Source organism: Brachyistius frenatus, unplaced genomic scaffold, assembly GCF_029030835.1.
Source record: "Brachyistius frenatus isolate BFR_SWC_R1_liver_20210118 unplaced genomic scaffold, ASM2903083v1 Contig_5, whole genome shotgun sequence".
NCBI classification, from domain to species: Eukaryota; Metazoa; Chordata; class Actinopteri; family Embiotocidae; genus Brachyistius; species Brachyistius frenatus.
Window position 1 is genome coordinate 2,975,001 of NW_027210604.1, and position 20,000 is coordinate 2,995,000.

A 20,000-nucleotide genomic window follows, 5' to 3' on the forward strand; every position below is an offset into this window, starting at 1 on the left:
AGAATCTGGCATGCAAGTATGATTCCAGCAATGCACGCAAAATTTCTGCCAAATGCACGTAAAAAGTTGCTACAACCATCTCGTAATTCAAAGAGTAAAACAAATAAAATCTTCCAGAATTTTGCATACTTTTTGGAAATTTTAAATTGCTTGCATCTGTGAGATAGCGCGCATCTGTTTCGTTTCTCAATGTTTTTAAACTAGCTGCAGAAAGTAGTAACAGAGGACAGAGACTGGAGGACAGAAAGAAGGATGATTTACAACAGGCTGGATTTGAATCCAGGCGTAATTTTTACCAGCTCCACCACAAGGCCACCCCATCGTCTCAGAATCCCATTCATTTTCGTGTCTGGAAACAGCATGGATTCAGTGGCTGCTGCACTTCTAAACCCCAAAAAACCTAAAAACGTAAATTACAGCCTGCGTAATATTTACTAATTAGTAAATTTACAAAGTTCAAAGGGACAGATGACGAATACGTTCCTCCTTGTTCCCTTTTGCCTCATCTCCCAGGCCCATGAAAACACTCCTCTTATTCACCATGTTATTGAACCACCCAAAAACGCTGCTTAGGTCTGAATTACATCAGCTCACTGCAAGGAAGCAACACATTTTTTAAATGCCACTTGGTGTTGTTTTGAAAAGCACAGCAGGTTATTGTAACATCAGAGCTCCACCTACTTCCCCTTCCGCTGGCACACGGAGGGAGCATGGAAGTTTTTCATGCCAGCATAATGGCATGCACACTTCTATCCGATAAGATCCAGTCCCCCGGGTCAGAAACACAGAAGGATCGCATGTTCTGACACAATTTACGCCTCAACTGCTTGAAAGGGCCGGTACTGTGGCAGCGCGTCACTCTTAATGCCTCTTTTTCTGCAATTTTTACTACCAGATCTTTAAAATCGAATATCTAATGAGTCAAGTCATGGTCAAAAAAGATCACCTCTTTAGTTTGGGCCCAAATGACATTTAAATGCCCGAAAGCCCTGAGCGTGACGACGGAAGGATGCATCGCATTTCATCAGGCTGAAAAGCTTGAACACACAATCACTTTTGAAGAAATAAAACGACAGAGACAAAAACCCAACAACTTCACCCTGACAGGTCGGTGTCGGAGTGACAGGAGCACAGGAGGAAACAAAATGAGACATCAAAGACTCTGTCTTCATTAAAAGCAATTAAAGCACTTTATTGATCAAAGGACTTTATTGATCAAACCAAACACCTCAGTAAGCAGAGGCTGTTTTTCTCCTCCTGAAGGTTAGGGAGACCACCTTACTAGGGAAGCAACACACAGCGCTGAATGTGCTTACCGCTTAAAAGCATTAATATGACTTAATCCTCCTGGGAGCAATCATTTCTTTCACTGCTTGTTACATTTTGTTTCCACGACACCTCTGTGTTCGGCACGTACCTTTTTTCAACCCAAGAAAAACGGAAAAAAGGCACTGAAGAAACCCCTTAAACACTGAACTACTCGTAGTATTACAGACTAGGGACGGCTCGGGATTTTTAAACTTTCAAATAGTCGTTCAAAAATTGAACAGTTTATGCGACTATCGTCCAGTGTTATTTCCCTTGATTTTACCGGCACCTCGTAGTAATGTGTTACGACAACCACTAAGTGGCGGTAGTTTGCAAACCATATTATTTGGCGCCGATAAAACGTGTTTGGCGTCCGTGAGATTAAATGCTTCGTTACAAACAGCAGAAACGTGCAAACTACATCGTTCAGAAAGTTCTGTGTGGAATTCCCTCAAAAAATAAAACCAAAAAAATGCAGGTGCCGTGAAAACTCTGCCAGAGTGAAGCTAGCAGATCATCAGTCTGCCACAGCTGCGCATCGCGATTTAGGAGCAAAGCAGCGAGCCGACGGCCCTTTCGTTGATTTCATTCATTTTTCTTTGTCAACAGAAGAAGTTGGATGTTGGACATGCGGCTCAAAACAAAGGCATTCCTCTCAAAGGTGAAGCTAAAGACAGGCTTTTATCAGCTTTGTCATAGCCAAGGGTTGTTGAAGTTTGATGGCATTTGTCGGACCCAAAGTTATGGCGTGAATGTGTGTCTGCGCGAGGGACAAACCCAATAACGACAGCTCTTAGAAGGGCAAAGCCTAAACAAAATACAATACAAATGTTTTTCTTTGTGTGTTCACATGTCTCGGCCGGGGACTGGTGGTCTGAAAACAACAGTCAAATAGTTCCCCCGCGAATATCGAACAGTATTTTTGCTTGAAATGCACATCCCTACTAAAGAGTAATGTCGTGATGAATTTGTCCTAAAATAATTTTTGCCTCGTTTTTTTTTTTTTTTTTTTTTTTTACCAACGCGTGCACAAGAACACGCACGCAAGGGACCGATAATGATGGTCGCAGCAGAAGACGACTGCGCGTTGAAGGGAACATAACCAAATTTCAGTTATTTTGGATAATCCCGTCAGATACAGAGGAAATGAAGACAACCCGAACAGTGAGAGAAGACCTGACAGCCAATTCTCGATTGTTAACTTGGGCATGACACAAAACAACGGGACAGATTTGGCCCCAGGTGTTGCAGGCACTGAGGAGGGTTGGTTTCCACATTATTAGTAAAAATTTTATGTGCCAGACCAAAATGAGATTTGCTCTGCTGTTGGGAGGGAACGATTTCCTCTCCGTGTCATAACAGCATGTAATCAGGGGCAGTCTGATGACACCGGAGGTGCGTTAGTGCCAACGGGGCCGACACAATAATTAACACTGCGTCGCTGTGTAACAAACACAGCAGAGTTCCTCAGCTTCAGGCTGCCGCGGGCGCCGCCAGTGAAATTGCTACAGTACGTGTACTTTCATAGCCGATGATATATTCAGTCACTCTGAAGGGTACAGCTGAACCTCGACTTTGAATGACCTCGATTTTTTTTTTTTGAATTTACATTTGTGTGTTCAGCATTTTGCCTCCCTCTTATTCTGCAAAAACAAGCAGCATTCAAACATACCGTGTGCTTCGACAAAGGGACAAACATTCGATCCCGCACTTCCTGACCTGATGGACGCAGACATTGCACTTGTCACAGAAGACCATCTCGTTGCCGTCCTCTCCCTCCGGCGAGCGGCAGACGTCACACACCACGTCCTCGTCGTACTCGATGCCCAGACCTTCCTCCGTCTCGATGGCCTGCTGCATCTTCTCCTCACACACACTCTCCAGCTCGACCAGAACGCACTCCATCGTCAGTTCGTCCAGCTCTGGTAAGGCTGGCGGTTACAAAAACAGAAAATTTAAAAAAAAAAAATTAAAAAAAATGGACCCGTTTTTGTTCATGGAGTATTTTTTTAAATTTTTTATTAATCTTTCAAAAATAAACATCTTAAAAGTAGATCCACTTGTAAATTAAAAGTGAAGAAAGCAAGGCTTGAGACATGACCGGTGGGAGGAGGGATAAATATTTGAGTAAACCTTCACAAAGCAACTAAAACTTGAGAGCAGAGTTGCAGGGTCAACACTCACGAGGTTTCTTTTAGTCCTTGTTATCAACAAGGATAACAGTAATGGGAAACTGCTCAAAGTCAAAATGAGCGAGCTGATTTACCAATTTCAAGTTATTTTGGGCCAAAACACTTTGTCTCACACTTTAATTGGAAATCGCCTCAGCTTTCCTTTTTGCATGTTTATCTCACAAGGTCACCGTGCTTTCTTTGGGGCGAAATGTGTTTAAAATTAGCTGTGCGAGTACGTGGAGTTTACCGTTGGCTCGTTTCGTACCGGAGTCGGGAGAGAAAAGCTACACATGCTACACGAACAGAGCTCAAAATGACACAATTTGCCCCTGAGCCCTTGTGGCCCACAGCGGAGTTCACCGTGCCAATATGTGTCGACGTTCGCGTTAGTATTCCTGCCCCATTTGCATCTCAAAGTAATGCCTTGCTCTAAGGCTGGTTAATAGTTGATGAAAACTGATTTAACTGGCTACTGCAAGCTCTCTCGCTCATAAAAAATATAGGATTTGAGATACCAGGAAAGCAAACAGTCTGGTTTCCACCAGGATGGCAAACAGATATGCAATATTATTATCTCATTACCTACATTGAGATTACGAAGATTATACAGAATGGGTAACGGTAAGGTATTAAATTCAGTATGGAAAATAGAAAGTTCTTTTTTTTTAATGACTATCAGATGATTATCTGTTCAAAACAGAAACAGAAGCGTTGAGATGATGCGACTGCACGACTGTAATATGCAGCAGATCCTGAACTCCGGCTGCAAATGAACACCATGCTCACATCAAATCCAATTACACTCTGCAGAGTCGAATAAATCGTCCGGTCAACCACAATCCCTCGATCTGGATTTTAAAAGTTATACGAAACATTTACGGTAAAGTGATGATTTTTCCAACCGGTATTTCAAAGGATCTCCTTTTACCACAAATAAATGAAACACAGTTGATCAATTTACATGTCCTGTCACACTGAGATTAAAGAGGTCCGTCTCGTCAGAGTCCGTCATGCAGCAGTAAAGAAACTTCAGAGCTGAGGATTATTGATTGATTTGCGTGAAGGGTTCAGCACTCAGTTGGGAGGTTGTTGTTGTTGTTTTTTTTTTTTTTAAGTGGAGCCGTGCATCCTCCATCTATTATTTATGTCGTTCAACCTCTCCCCACCCAAAACTATATAAACGACAACTTTATTTACTCTTTACTTGAGCATTTTATTGCCAACAGGGTCGATGTGCAACCTGAACAGCTACGAAACTTGTGCACTGTTTTGGAAATGTGATATTTTATTTTTAAAAGTCAGGTTTGCGTTACACCGGGGTTGAATTCTGCCTGACACACACATCTTGACATGATTCCACAGCTAAAAAAAGAAAAGAAAAAAAACCCCGGTGTGACTGTTGTTGTTGTTGTTTTTTTTAGATGCGTTTAAAGCAGCTGAGAAACAGGAAGTAGAGTTAGATATTAACCTGCTGTGACATTTAAATCATGAAATGATGCACACGCCGCAGAGACGGAGGCAACATCGCTATTTGGACATATTGTGTGTCGTGGCTGCTGTGTGCTTTGTGCGTACTTTAAGTTTATATGTCGCACATCTATCTTCCTTATGCGTGTTTGCATGTGACAGCTGCATGCGTATATTCATTTATCACCGTGTATGTAAAGTATACGTGTTTGTGTGAAAGTAAAACAGCATTTCTCACACACACACACACACTAAACACACAGACATGTAAACAGCATTTATTTTTGGACTCTTCTATTTGTTTTACTGCTTTTACTTTGACAGCGCTCATGTATTCTGTGCCCTCATGTGCTTTTAAGGAATCTGCTAAATGCATTGTAATGTAATCAAGCCTGATCTTTAAAACCAACTGTTTTCTCCATTACTACTGACAGACTGTATGGTTTTCAGTGTTTTGGCCTAGTTTTATAAAAAAAAAAAAAAAATTCCTCCAAACTGAATAATATGAAAAGAAAATGAACATCCTCTCTTTATTTCACACACACAAAAAAAACTTTTTAAATAAAAAAGAAATTGTAGCGTGCCCACTGTCAACATTTGGTCTCCAAGCACACAATCTGAATCCACACTCTTATACAGTATATCTGTAAAGAAAGTGAAGGACCACGGTAGAAACTGCTGAATCATCACATCATGAGCCCGGCGCCTCACCCAGGAAAACCAATCAACCGTGTTTGGTCTGGCGTTGAAGGTTATGAGAAACAAACCGCGGATGCCCCAGAAAAAGCCAGATTGTGTGTGTGTGTGTGTGTGTGTGTGTGTGTGTGTGTGTGTGTCTGTATTTGATTTAAGGAGAATGTGTCCCAGAAATAAGGCCTGAAACCCCAGCGGGGACTTATAAACACAATTACTATGCTTTATCTAAGAGGAGCCGATCAGATATCGAATAAAACGGTGGAGATGGGAGAGATGCTCGGGGTCGGCAGTTGTCACCATGGCAAAACGGAGAATGTAGCAAAGCGGAGGAGAGAGAGAAAGAGACATAAAACTGCAGAGGAAGGAGGAGATGATAAAGGAGGAGAGGAGGTAATCATAAGAAAGGGAAAAGAAAGCAAAGAAAAGAAGCAGGGGTATAATATATTCACAGCATCTGCAGGTGTCAGAAGCCAAATTTTAAGGCTTTTCATTAGTTTTAAATGTATCTTGGAGTCATTTTTCAGTTTAAAAAAAGAAAAGTTTTTAAGCTGTCTGTGTTTGATGGAACATATCTAATAAAGGTTTTCTGACTATAAATGGGCAGTAAGGAAAAAGAAACAGACATACCTGTAAAAATAAAAGGAACATTTTAAGATTGTTTATTAATGGAACAGTCTTTAGCTTAAAAAACTCTCAATCTCTTTCCTCTGGGAAATCTTGAATATCAACTGACAGTAATAATAAATCACGACAGATTATATAACTTAAAGTGATTCTCAAACACTGAAGTTCTTAAATAAAAATCAAACTGCTGCTTCTGCAAACGTAAAAACTTTGAGTTTTAATCATGAAGGGGTGTTTTAACCAAATTTATACAATAAAATATATCTTAATTATTCATGTTTCTGTCACTGTTGGTTTGTTTTAACCCAGTAAAATAGTGTTAAATCAACTGATCAATCGATTGGACCATCAACAGAAGATTGATTATCAGAAATGTGCATAATTGAATCATTTTAGAAGTCATTTGTTCGACAAAAATGTGATTCAAGCCTCCAAAATAAAAATAAAAACCCTACGTTATTATACTTTATATAACTGTAATGTGAAGAGGAAAAAAAAATTCATGCAGAATCTTGGACTCTTGCCACTGGATTTCTGACAATTTATGGACTAAACGATTCATGATTTGTAAAAAAAAAAAAAAAAAAGTAAAATAGTATTTATATGGAGCTATACAGGAATAAGAATTTGACACAGCGTACATGAGACCGTAAGATTGAAGAAAAAAAACACATCATTCATCACATATGGGGGTAAGTTATTTCAAAAGAGGCCAACAAGCAGCAAGAGGCCAATTCAAAACACATCTACTGTAGTTTTTCAGTACTTCCAAGCATGTTTTTTTTTATATAAAGCAAGAAGAGGAGACATTAACTACAGCCCTCCATATACAGGGGTTAAGTGACATTTTTCTGTTTTATGTCAATGTTTTCTGATTATTATCATCATATTATGCAACGAGTGACTCAGCACTCACCCATCTGTCTGAACTCTTGGTTGACCAGCTGCAGCCAGGCAACATCCAGGTCATCCAGGTCATAGCAGCTGTAGAGCTGAGTCTTTGGAGGCCGAGGGTCTCCGTCCCTCTCCTGCCCGTCGATGAAGAGACCACCTGTCGACTCCGGCGGCAACCTGCATCAAAAACACAGAAACACGCAGACGTGTTGTTATGTGGTCTGGAAGCGATATCAAAGCTTCTTTTAACACCTTAAAATGTTGCTTCATGTTTGACACAAAGACTCACAACAGAAAGTCAATCAGACTAATGCTCGGCCTTGTTAATGAGTAGTAATGCCAGCTCTTCAAGGAGAATTAGGCAACATGGAGAGCTGTGGTTGTGTCAACACTTGTCCCAATATGGCACAACGTCAAATATGTTTGGTTTTCCAATACCATAGAAAGTCTGAGCTTCTGTCCTTTATTAGATACTAAATAAGCACCTTGAGGGATTTTCTTTTCCTCATGAGGATTAAAACTGTATTCAATAAGAATGACTCAACAGGTTTGTGTCACTTTCACACAGTTCCACCCAAAAACTGAACAAGAAAGTGTCACGTAATATTCTCAATTGGCCGTCAAACAAAGGGAACAAGGAGGCAGACTTTCTTTCTCACGTGTTACCTTGACAGACCTTTGACAGCTTGTGAGCTGCTCCAACCTTTTACTAAATCAAACATATTCCAGCTGCGGATAGAGAACCCGTCCATTGGGCACAAGTATGGGATGGAATGAGGGATGCTACAGGGGATTTATGAAAAATAAAAATGCGCCACAAGGTGTAAAAGGATTTCACATGTCCAGCAACAAACTGTAATTTAGATCATTATAAACACTCATTTCGATGACTGAAACAAGGGGTAACCATTGATACCCTGTTATCTGTCCATTAACTGCTCTTTCAGTTTTCACGAATGCAGCCACCTTTTCGAAAATGTGTGGATACTCCTTCAGAGGAGACGCAAACATGGACCATCTCACCGTAGCACTCCAGAAGTTACAGGCGAGCGCTTCGCAGTCCAAAATACTTATCAGCACACAATGCGCTAAAATAGAAAGATTTTTTTGTGTTACTGAAACCGATTGTGAGGTACAACTTCACTAGTTTATCATTCAAGGCATTTGGTAGAAGCGTACACAATAAAGCCACAGTCTGATTTTATTCTCAAAAGGTCGACTTTGAACCTTGAAATGCAAATGTTGGAAAAAAAAAAAAAAAAAAACTTATTTTATTAATTTTAATTTCTTTTATTAATAAGAAAAAGAGTCAGAAGGTGAAACGAAGCAGCTGAGATGTGACGGACGTGACAGGAGTCCTCTCACCCAGCGGCACCACGCACAGCATGACCTGAACTCTAACCCCACTTGACATGAACCCACTGTCACATGTTGAAGTATGGTTGTCACACAGAATAATACTGGCTAGACAATCACCAAAATCTTCTATCCATACACGCTTCTTTCTCTCTCCCAGTGTTTTTAGTCACTATAAAATCTTTAATGTCAACAGGTTTAAGAAATGTCATCCTCAAAAAGTTGCCTGAACATGTCTGTGGTGATATTTTTAATGTGACACACTCCCTCCGCTTATGACAAGAGGAATTATTGTGGAAGTCCTCTTCATATTTGGGGCTCTCCCTCACAGACAGATCTTGACCTCATGCTCCACCAATGACTGAATCAGAGATTGACGAGAAAAAAAAAAAAAAAAAAAAACAGCCTCTGAAACAATGATAAATCAAGTGGTTATAGGAAGCAGTGACAGGAAGCTCCTCCAGGCAGTGTCTGGTCTCTGGAGCCTCGGGCCCAAATGTCTCTCTGTCAACAAGAGCAGGAAATGGGGTCAGGATCTCCGCTCAACCCACTGGGAACCAATAAAGACTCAAACAAGCACACACACACACACACACACACACACACACACACACACACACACACACACACACACACACACACACACAGGCCTAAATCTGGACACTGTGAGAGCTAACAGATACGCGGAGAAAATACACAAAACAACGCACACACATGCCGTCATGGAGGGAGACACCACACCCGAATGATTAGAGAATAAACACACACACACACACACACACACACACACACACACACACACACACACACACACACACACACACACACACACACACACACACACAGACTTCCTCCAAAACGTCTCTGTGTTTTGCGAAGTAACACACACTCCTATAAGTCACACGCTCGCCTGCTGAAGTCGAGACCTTTGTGTGAAAAGGTGAAGTGCGTCAAAACAACAAACAACAACAAACAACCTCTAGTTCTCGCTTTATCTCCGGTCTGCAACGCATCATAATCATACCGCTTAACTATCATTATCATCCTCATCATCATCATCATCATCCTCCTCCGTCACTGCCGCCACCCTCACATCAAGCAGCACTGCCATCATCATTATCATCACCCCTACCGTCATCACCGTCACAACGGCTGCCAGTATAATTCAGACTCTCCACAGCAATATTTCACACGTTGCCAACACGGCTATACATGAAATGAAAATTCAAAATCTTTCACAATAAAAGTTATGAAGCGACAGACATGGGATTATAAATGATATCTAAACACATAATGAGTTAGTAACTCGCGTTTTAGTGACTATCAGAGAAAAACAAAAAGCTCTATTAGTGTTGGTGTTTCTTCTTTTTTTTTTAGTTTGTATTTGCTTTTGCCCCGATGCCCCAAGTAACAGTATTTCCATTAATGTCACCGTCCTGTTAATATGTGCATCAGGGATCAAAAGTATTTTCAAACGAAACCATTTATCCGTTGACTGATCAATTTCTCTCTGATAACAGCCAATACAGACTCATAGTGGTCGATATAGCCCTAAAATAATATCACATTACATTACATTACAAGACATCTCTGCGATAACAATATTACCTGATGATATAACGAAAAACTGATTAATATTAATGTAAACAACATACAGTTGCAACAAATAAACTGTTATGGTCTTACATGCCTGCATAACATGTAACAATGTGCTTCCAAATATTCAGTAAAAACTTAAAATGACCTCCCGGGTCTTTAGTTTGTAAACAACAGCAACTCAGAGCGAGATTCAGAAATAGCTGCTTTCAGCCATCACGACGTCATCATATCGTTATGCTGCTGTTATGACACATAATAGTACAAATTATTCTGATATTACAGTAAGGTGTAATATGGCACACCCCTAATGTGGACGATAACTACAGGATCAATTCGGCAAATGTGGAACATAAATAAATCCAAAATTCAAATATATTTAGGAGGAACAAAGGGCAGAAAATCGAACCCTATTTTGGCCCGGTATCAGGCTGATATCTGATACCGGAGAAACAGGCCGGGTCAGTGAAGTGGCGAGGGAGAAAGGAGAGAAAAGAGAGACACACACACACACACACACACACACACACACACACACACACACACACACACACACACACACACACACACACACACACACACACACACACACAGAAGGAGAATAGGTTTCATAATGGGAACACTGGGCTGGCTGTTTCTGTTATGTAACCTTAAAAGCAACAAGTGTCTTATTACATTAGTGGGTGGTGTTGCTGCATTATTAAAGGATGAGGCTGGTGTTATTCTATAGATGTTGTACTTTACAACAAAATCCCATTAAAAAAGACCCAAAAACCAAAAGTGTGTTAGTCCGTCCTCACCCCCGTTCTCCACTGCTCCCTACTTTTAAAAATGACATCACACAACTACAGCAGGCTGTTGCGGTTTTTTAGAAAACATCACTTAAGCAGGAGTAGATGGTACTTTTGTTGGGAATGATGTCACCTGCAGAGTAACACAATTTTTGTTCTGATGAGTATTTGTAACGTCATAACACTATTGACACAGAAATAAGCTTCATCGGGTTTTGGCTGTACACACCAATATTGATTCATCGGATCAACTGACTGCTGTTTTTTTTTTTTTTTTTTTTTTTTTTTTTAATAGAATTTTTTCACACAAAGAAAAATATTCAGTATAACCAGGCAAAAACGGATCACCCAGTCCATCATGACGGTAATAACCTGTCAGCAGTGTAATATACTGCGATGTTATCAGCAAAGTGATGTTGGATTTTATCATAACACTTGTATCTATTTTAATCATTTTGTTTTATGACTCGAATGGTGTTCGTTTGGCTTTCAGCAACAGGTGAAAAGGAAAAAGAACGAAAACAGAGAAGAGAAGAGAAGAGAAGAGAAGAGAAGAGAAGAGAAGAGAAGAGAAGAGAAGAGAAGAGAAGAGAAGAGAAGAGAAGAGAAGAGAAGAGAAGAGAAGAGAAGAGAAGAGAAGAGAAGAGAAGAGAAGAGAAGAGAAGGACATTTTGACACCAAAACTGAAAACCTGTTTATATTCGTGGCAAAAATAAAAGTGATACCAGCATCAATTTTCCAAACTAAATCCATTTCTGTCTGACAAATAACAGTTCAGAGCAGTTGGAAAAATATTCAAAGCGTTTTAAGAGACATAAGATCATATTTTTGTCATTTTCGTGTCATTTTCTACCCTGCCTGTAAGATTTTGAGCTTTCGTTTCTCCATCGCCGTTTGTCTGGTGACCTTTCAAGCGAAGTTTCTAGCTTCGATTTCAGGTAAAGCGAGACAGAAACCATGACGTTAGACATGAAGGAAATACAACTGCCTCATTATAATGTCATACCATCCAACAGGAAGTGAGTCTTTGGTGGTCAGAGTACAATGTGTTCCTCCACTGACAAGTATCACGTATCCCACAATCACAAGTACGGCAACCGTACGTACTCGCCATGTTACATAATGCAGGTAAACAAAAGTATGTGCACAAGGAGTTTTTTTTTCCCCTCCTAGCTTATGTGGCAATTGTTGAATTGTTGGGTTTCTCTGTATAATATTGTAAAGTCTCGCTGTAAGGACTTTAATGTGTTGAGTGCCATGAAATAGCCTACGTTGTGATTTGGCGCTATATGAATAAAGTTGAATTGAAATTGAATTGAAGATCTCCCGCCGTCCGCGTTTTATCACGACAGCGAAGGCGGAGATAAAGTGCAGAGTCATCTGTCAACACTGAAGACAATGACAGCTCTCTGTGAAGCTGGGAATATATCTTCGGTCTGTTTATGGTGTTACAGGAAATCCAGAGAAGCTATTCACAGATTTATTTAAGCAAAAAGAGTGTGTTTGTATCATTTCTGACAAGGTGAAGGTGGGATATGCTGCTCAATTTAGTATTTTTGCAGAAAAATCTTGCATATTTGTGCATCTCGAATGTGCGTCAACTTAAAGATCACTTTCACTGACTTTTTCCAACTATATTAGACTAATATATTCCTGACATATACGGGAATAGAAGGATAAAATCCTGCACATATTTACATTGCTGCCCCTTGTGTTTTAATGTCCATTTACATTTTCCAACGTTTACAGGAAACGTCGGAAAATAGAAACTAAAACCGAAAAATTCCACCATAAACGCAGAAAATCTGTAAATATCTTTTAAGCCAAACCAAATCAAATCTTATCTTAAGGTTCGAGCATTTTTACATTTTCACTCAACATGTGTCATCTTAATTTTTTTGAACCCTTCGACAGAACATGTAAAAATAACAACAATGAGGAAACCTTCGAAAACAGTTGTGTTTACATTTGAGGAGCCCTAATGAGCGGAGCAGCAGAGGGAGAATATTTGGATGTTCCCTCCTTGGAGTCATAACAATACGACAGCTGATTTTTGCTTTGATCCTGACGGTGTCTGCGATGAAATATTCAGGAGGAACTACACACGGTGGGGCTCCACTTCTTAAAACAACGAAAACACACACCCTCCTCCATCGCTCTTCAGCTCGGAGCGCCCTGAGCAGAGGTGTCTTTGGTTTGCAACACTAGATGTGCCTCTGGGGAGCAGAGGAGTAGGAGCTGTAAAAGTATATCTGGTGGCGTAACGCTCCCGAATAGGATGTTATACGAGCTTGGACGGGGAGGACAGGAGATTTATATCCTCGTGTGAGCGTGAAGGATAAAAAAAAAAATAAAGAAAATAAGAGCGAGCGAGAGTCAAACAACTGATGCAAATAATTCTTCTGCATTTGCCTCTGTGGGATACACAAAGACTTTGGCTAACTTACCGGAAAAAATGTGTCCCTGCTAGATCTCATTTCACTTTCTCGTGCAGAAACTTGGACAAGTTCCTGGTATTATCTCAGAATTGAGAACGAAGTGTCCTGTTATGTCTTATGAAACAAATACTGCACTGACAGTGCTTCAACAGGTGATCTAACCAGGTGCAGAAACCCGTCGGAAGTCATATCCCTTTGACATCCACGGCCTTCACTTTCTCTGTTCGCAGAAAGATATGTAAATGCCTTATTTCATGCAAATGTTCTCGACTACACCGAGGAACATATGGAATCAACCGCAATTTAATTTTGACAGCTTGTCGTCCTTATTTTCTCAGTATAGATCCATTCATAAATTGCTAAAAATTTAAATAAACACCGTGATCTTTAAGTCAATATTTAGAATAGAACATCTAACTTCTCTTCAACTGTCCATCACGACATCAATACATATGTAACTCAAATACTCCCAATACTTTACGGTATTTTATAACTAAACTTCCTGACACCGGTATATTCCCACACCAGCTGAGTTTTCATACTACAGAGTGTTCAGTATATGTTGCCCTGCATTTTCAGTCAAACAGTGAGGTAAAGGCTAAACCATCCAGCAGGATAAGAGAAAGCTTTACAGCGTGATTTAAATGAGAGCGAAGGATAAAAAGAAAGAGAGGAGGTTAAGAAGAAGTCAGCCCGGCCTTGTCTCTCCCCGCTCCCATATGTTTCTCACCACTGTGTAAATCTTACTTTCCTGCTTTTCATAAAACGTCAATAATAATCTTTTCTCAAGGAGGGATGAAGTGGATGGTGTTTACATAAGACATTTCCAGTGTGGGTAGAGTGACAGTGGCTGAGCTCAGCTCTCGGTCTGACTCTCTGCCCACACAGGACACGTCTAGTTTAAACAGACATCAACTCCTGACAGATCACTCATGAACGGCAGGAAGTCTTTCTAAACGAGGCTGGAAACATATATGAGGAGAAATGGAAAAACGAGAAGGGAAGATGGCATGGCTGGGGGAAAAAAAGGAAGGCAAAGAAGCTGGGAAAAAAGGGAAGAAGAGATTAAAGGAGAACATAAGACGAGGAGGGAGGGAGGAAGGGAGGGAGGAAGGAAGGAAGGAAGGAAGGAAAGGAGTGGTGGGAGGAAAGGAGTGGAGAGAGGAAAGGAGCGGGGAGCGAAAGAAAGAAAGAAAGAAAGAAAGAAAGAAAGAAAGAAAGAAAGAAAGAAAGAAAGAAAGAAAGAAAGAAAGAAAGAAAGAAAGAAAGAAAGAAGAGGAATAGGGAGCTAAGGGAGGAAAAAATAAATGGGAGGAAAGAAGGAAGGAAGGTATGATTACAGGTTCAAGTGACATGTGCAGTGACATTCACAATGTGCCACCTCTCCTTCATTTACACTCCAAACTTCCTGTCTGAAAGAAAGTTAAAAAATGTTTTAACCAACTCCCGAAAAAAAAAAAAAAAAAAACTCCTAATTAGCTACAGCCGATTGAATATGCCAGCGAAAGCTGTCATTTCAGCCGGCAGTATTGATAAAAACGTTCACCTCTTCAAAACATGCAAAGACAGCTTCGTTAATAATGTGAGCGATAAATAAAACTCCAGCACTTACAGGTTCAGGGTTTCCTTGAGAAACAGACAGAGAAAGTCAAGAGAATTTTCACCTTTTTTTTTTGGTAACATAATATCAGGCTTTACTGAGCTCAAGGGAAAATGAGCTGTTCATTGCGCTAGATCCCACTGGAAACAAAAAAAAACAACCAAAAAAGACCATTTGATTTGATCTGGCTGAATCAGCTCAGCAAGTGGCTGACTGATCAATCACATCCTATGTTGGCGTTGCAGTATCTAATGGGTGCGTCATGCCACAATTTCAGAAAACACAAAACAGTCTGAGTTGCTAACACGCTGGGAAACGCGGAGACAAAAAAAAAAAAAAAAGCCTAATCAGTCACAATCCAGCAGGGATGAAGTGAGAACAAAACTTCCTGCTGCACTGCGGGTCAGTCGCCGGGGCTGATGATCAGTCCGCAACACGTTGTAGTCACAACTTTCTATAAACAAGCACGACTGCAGAATAGAAAAGTGAAAGCCACGCTCTCTCAATTTATCAATCACGCCTGAGTGGGAGGGACGACTACGAGGAGAAAGAAGGAAACGATAATGTGATACAAATCAATAAAGAAGACGGAGAGCGCTGAGGGAGAGAGGAGAGTGAAAAAAAAAAGATGAATATAGCTTGGTAAGGAGGTAACGCGATGAGATGGATCAAAGACAGAGCAGAGGATGCTTTTTCGCCCGTTTGTATTTATTGGATTTTGGTGTGAAGTTCAGCAAATTTTAAGTTAAGACCTAAAATTCCCTCTATCCCCCCCCCCCCCCCCCCCGATACCTCCGACGCAATTAAAAGTTTTGTTTTAAACGTATTGAGTGCAGCTGCTAACGAAGACGCAGAGCACGTTAAAGGTGCAACACTTTCACAGAGGAAGACGTTTCTTTTTAACTCTTTGTAAAGTTAGATAAAATAAAAAAAAGAGCTAAAAAAAAACAAAAACGTATAAAAATGTTGCAACAGATCAGTATCCCCCCCAGCCCCCCTCCAAAAAAAAAAAAAAAAAAAAAAAAATTGATACGGGTGTTACTCCGAGTACAAGATTACACCACTTGTCCAGACATACCATTCTAGTCAGATGCAAACAATCGCTTCCCTGTGTGTACACACTGGGTCTGTGTGTGTGTGTGTGTGTGTTTGAAATAATCTCTCATTCTTGAAATACCTCACTGTCACAGTACCCCTGAGAAAACCCGGCTATTCCCTTTTCTTCCCTGTAATCCCTCTCTTTCTTCCCCTGGTTTTCACACCAGACTCTGGATGTGTGAGCGAGAGAGTGAGAGAGAGAGAGAGAGAGAGAGACAGTGTGTTGTGCCAACAGCCCCTTGTCCTTGGCCAACCCTTACAAATCCCCCTCCTCTAAAACGCACAGTCCCGTATCTGCATGCAGACTGGAGCAGGACAATCAGGTCAGCATCCAGCCTGCACAGGGGTTACCCACCCCCGGATCCAGGGGCAACCTTGTGTGTGGCGCTGGAGGATAGATAGATGTGCGTGCCGGTGGGTGTGCTTGTGTGTGTCTGCAAAATCACGCTGGGAAAAAAAAACCCCAGTCTGCTCCAACATCACAACATCATTAGTAGGGCGAGGGCTACACCTCTCTCTCTCTCTCTGTGACGGCATCAGTAATAACTGATTTTTGTTCTGAACTTGTTCAATGAAATTTACTGTGAACTATAAAGTGGTTATAAAGTAACTGTGTACTGAATTAAAAATACAGGCTGTCTACCTGACACTTGTTTTTTACGAAAGCCTCCTCTGGGTTTAGTTTTCTTTTTTCTTTTTTTTTTTTTGTTCACCTCGTCTGTAATTTCCGCCCCCCTCCAACAGTTCATTCATCCACCGCAGTGCAGAGCCCAACCCTCTCAAACCCTCTAGAACAATCAAACAATGTGCGGCTGAAATATTTGACTCTCAATGGTCCAATGTGTTTCAAAGCTAGCCGATGTTTTTTTTTGTCATCCTATTTGCTGCCTGATGTGGCCACAAATAATGCTGTTAGCACAGGGAGAATGAACCAGAATACTAAAACGATGAGCTAAAAAAACACTATTAAACTGAGCAGAGCTGGAAAGGGATTCATCTCAATGGGTTCATCATTACAATAAACCCCTACCACATACAAATAGGCATGTGATGCATGGTGCATATACAAATATTGGTTATAGCAGCTCTAAATCTGACAGCCTAAGCATGGATTTTTGTGTTAATCGTAGTCAGAAATTGTTCAGACCCTGAGGTTGGACCCCTGAGTGAAATAACTTGTGAAAAGACTCTGGAAAGAAAAGAGAAAAACAAATCAAACCGAAAAAAGTTTTTGTTGGACCTCCTGGACATGAAACTAGGAGCTTGTTTATTTGCCTTCAACTCTGAACCATACGATATGTCCTCAATATTGACACATACAATCACACACAGACAGCCGAGTGAAGGGAATTGGGCTGTTAAATCGTTGATATGTGCACGCACGAACACACACACACACACACACACACACACACACACACACACACACACACACACACACACACACACACACACACACACACACACACAGTCCTGCATTTTTACAGTATTGCTTCAGAAAAGTGAGTCATCTTCATGTCATATTTATATGGGGAAAAAACCAAAAAAAACACGCACAGTAATCCCTGAGCACCGAGAATCATCTTTGTTGTATTTATGTGAAATAAATAATGAAACTCGATCTCAAGTACACACACACACACACACACAGAAATTGTTGTACAGTGAGCCTTGAGAGCAGTGAGTCACCTTCATGTCATATTCATGTCAATGAAATCAATCATTCCCCCGAACACACGTACATCATTTGCACAGTGACCTTTCAGAGATGACTCACCCCTCTGTTGCTTTCATAGCAACCAGCTAGTGTACCACACACACACACACACACACACACACACACACACACACACACACACACACACACACACACACACACACACACACACGCACACAAATCATGTAAAGCAGTCTTACAAAATAACCACCCTTATCTTCAGAGCATGACTATCGCACTGCACATTTCCAGTGTCGGTTTAAAACTTTTTTTTTTTTTTTTAAACTTTACAGATTCTCCATTAAAGCCGCTATCAAATCCGATCACATCATCCCTTTAAATGAAACATTAATTATCCCAGCGGTATTGGAAAAAAAAAAAAAAAAAATCTGAGCAACAAGTTGAAGAGGAAGACAGAAGAGGCTACAAATAGTGAAATACATAGACGTGCTGAAACCAAGTTTTCTTGCAGGAGACAGAAGTTTGCTTGAGGGATTAAAAGAGAGGAAAAAACAGAGCGGAAGTTCTTGCAACAGAAACACAGAAGAGAGGATGTTACAGAGCTGCCCACACTGTGACTGACAGCTGATCTCTGGGAGGTGCGCTGTAGAAAACACCACCCTAACGAGCGCTGAGCACCAAAGATGGAGTGAACATTTTTAAAAATGAGAATTCAGAGAATTACCATTTTAAGTAGGAGCTCATGAATGTAAAATGTGGCTTCATTATCGTCTCTCTTTCCGCCTTTCGCTCTCTCTCTTCCGCCGTGTATGTCACCGCCACTCTCTCTCTATCGCTCTCTCTCTCTCTCTTCACCTCCGAACTTGGTTTAAAATATCAGTCCATCGCAACCAAAAATATCTTACCTGTTATCAGTGACGGCGTGTCTGTTAGGACAATTGCACAGTCGATTTAAAAAAACATGGTTAAAAAAAAAAAGAAAAGATTCTCAGAATAACTCGGCCGTGTTCTCCATAAATATCGATTTCAAACTATTTTGCGTTTCCTTAGCAGTAGAAAGCAAAGTCAGTCTTTAGCACCTCATGGTAAAAGTACAAGTTACAGTTACATTTTCAGGACATCCTTAGGACATTTCTGGCCACTTTGGGGCACCAGAACCAGAAAGTTGTGAACACTGCTTTGAATTTGACGTGGTGAATTTATCAGGCAAAAAGCGGCTTATTTACAGTCAGACAGTACCGTTGACATTATCCTTGATTTGGCGGGTCTAAACGTTGGCTTCAGCTCCGTTTTTGGTCGCCACCAACGACCAAAAATAACTGTCCATCACATGTTATGTACAGAAGGATTTTTTTTTTTTTTTTTAGAGCTTATTCACTGAAAACAGTTGCCTGCTGTGACAGGAGAATACAAGAGCAGCGAGAGTGAACCGAGACGGTTATACGTTCAAGGTTGGGGGGGGGGGTGGGGGGGCTGCAGGTTCAGGTGATAATAAAATAAAAAAGAATAGTTTAAGGGACATCTGTTAATTGTTGATGTAAATTAGAAAAGTACACAAAAGTACCGTTCAGGAAGCGGTGTTGAAGTCAAGGTATCGGTGTCCACATTTTTTGGAACAATACCCTCGTAATCTTATCCGGATGTTTCTTCTGTATGAGAAATAATGTGTCGCCGTCTCAAAAGGGATTTGTGAATTGTTAGTTAAATACTGTCTTTTTTTTTTTTTTTTTTTTTGATGATGAAGACAGTAGAGACATGAAGTTGATCTTTGAGTTTAACCCTTAACTCCCCTTCACTCCTGGGGCTGAGCGGACTGTTTTATTAGGGACTCTTTGTACACAGGAAGCAGAGTGTCAGAGTGTGTTTTACAGCGAGCTGCCATTTTGTTCTGTGGTTCAAATGCCAGTAAGATCTGCCCGTTGTCATGGATATGACTCAGACTTATTAACACCACGGCTCTAAAGCACTGCAGGCTACCACACACACACACACACACACACACACACACACACACACACACACACACACACACACACACACACACACACACACACACACACACACACACACAGAGAAAACACTACATTTACACACAGATACTGCAGATTGCATAAACTATACTCGAAGGCACATGCACACAAAAACTTAAATTCTGAGGAGTGCATAGTACACACATGCAAAATCCAGCATGTGGCCACACACACACTCCTAAATAGATACTAATACACACACACACACACACACACACACACACACACACACACACACACACACACACAC

At 40.7% G+C, this 20,000-nt stretch overlaps 2 protein-coding genes across 3 annotated transcripts in view; one reads left to right on the forward strand and one right to left on the reverse strand.

The window, feature by feature from the left end:
• Positions 1 to 20,000, reverse strand: part of jade2 (jade family PHD finger 2) — a 166,840-nt gene that overhangs the window by 68,160 nt on the left and 78,680 nt on the right. For both annotated transcript variants that reach the window (XM_069717296.1, XM_069717288.1), the window contains exons 5-6: positions 7,186 to 7,340; positions 3,028 to 3,239 (exon numbers count right to left, since the gene is read on the reverse strand). In XM_069717296.1, coding sequence (XP_069573397.1) covers positions 3,028 to 3,239; positions 7,186 to 7,340 — 367 coding nt within the window. The remainder of the gene's footprint in view (positions 1 to 3,027; positions 3,240 to 7,185; positions 7,341 to 20,000) is intronic.
• Positions 9,484 to 20,000, forward strand: part of skp1 (S-phase kinase-associated protein 1) — a 140,512-nt gene continuing 129,995 nt past the window's right edge. The window contains exon 1 of the mRNA XM_069717702.1: positions 9,484 to 9,496. The gene's annotated coding sequence lies outside the window, so the exon portion shown is untranslated. The remainder of the gene's footprint in view (positions 9,497 to 20,000) is intronic.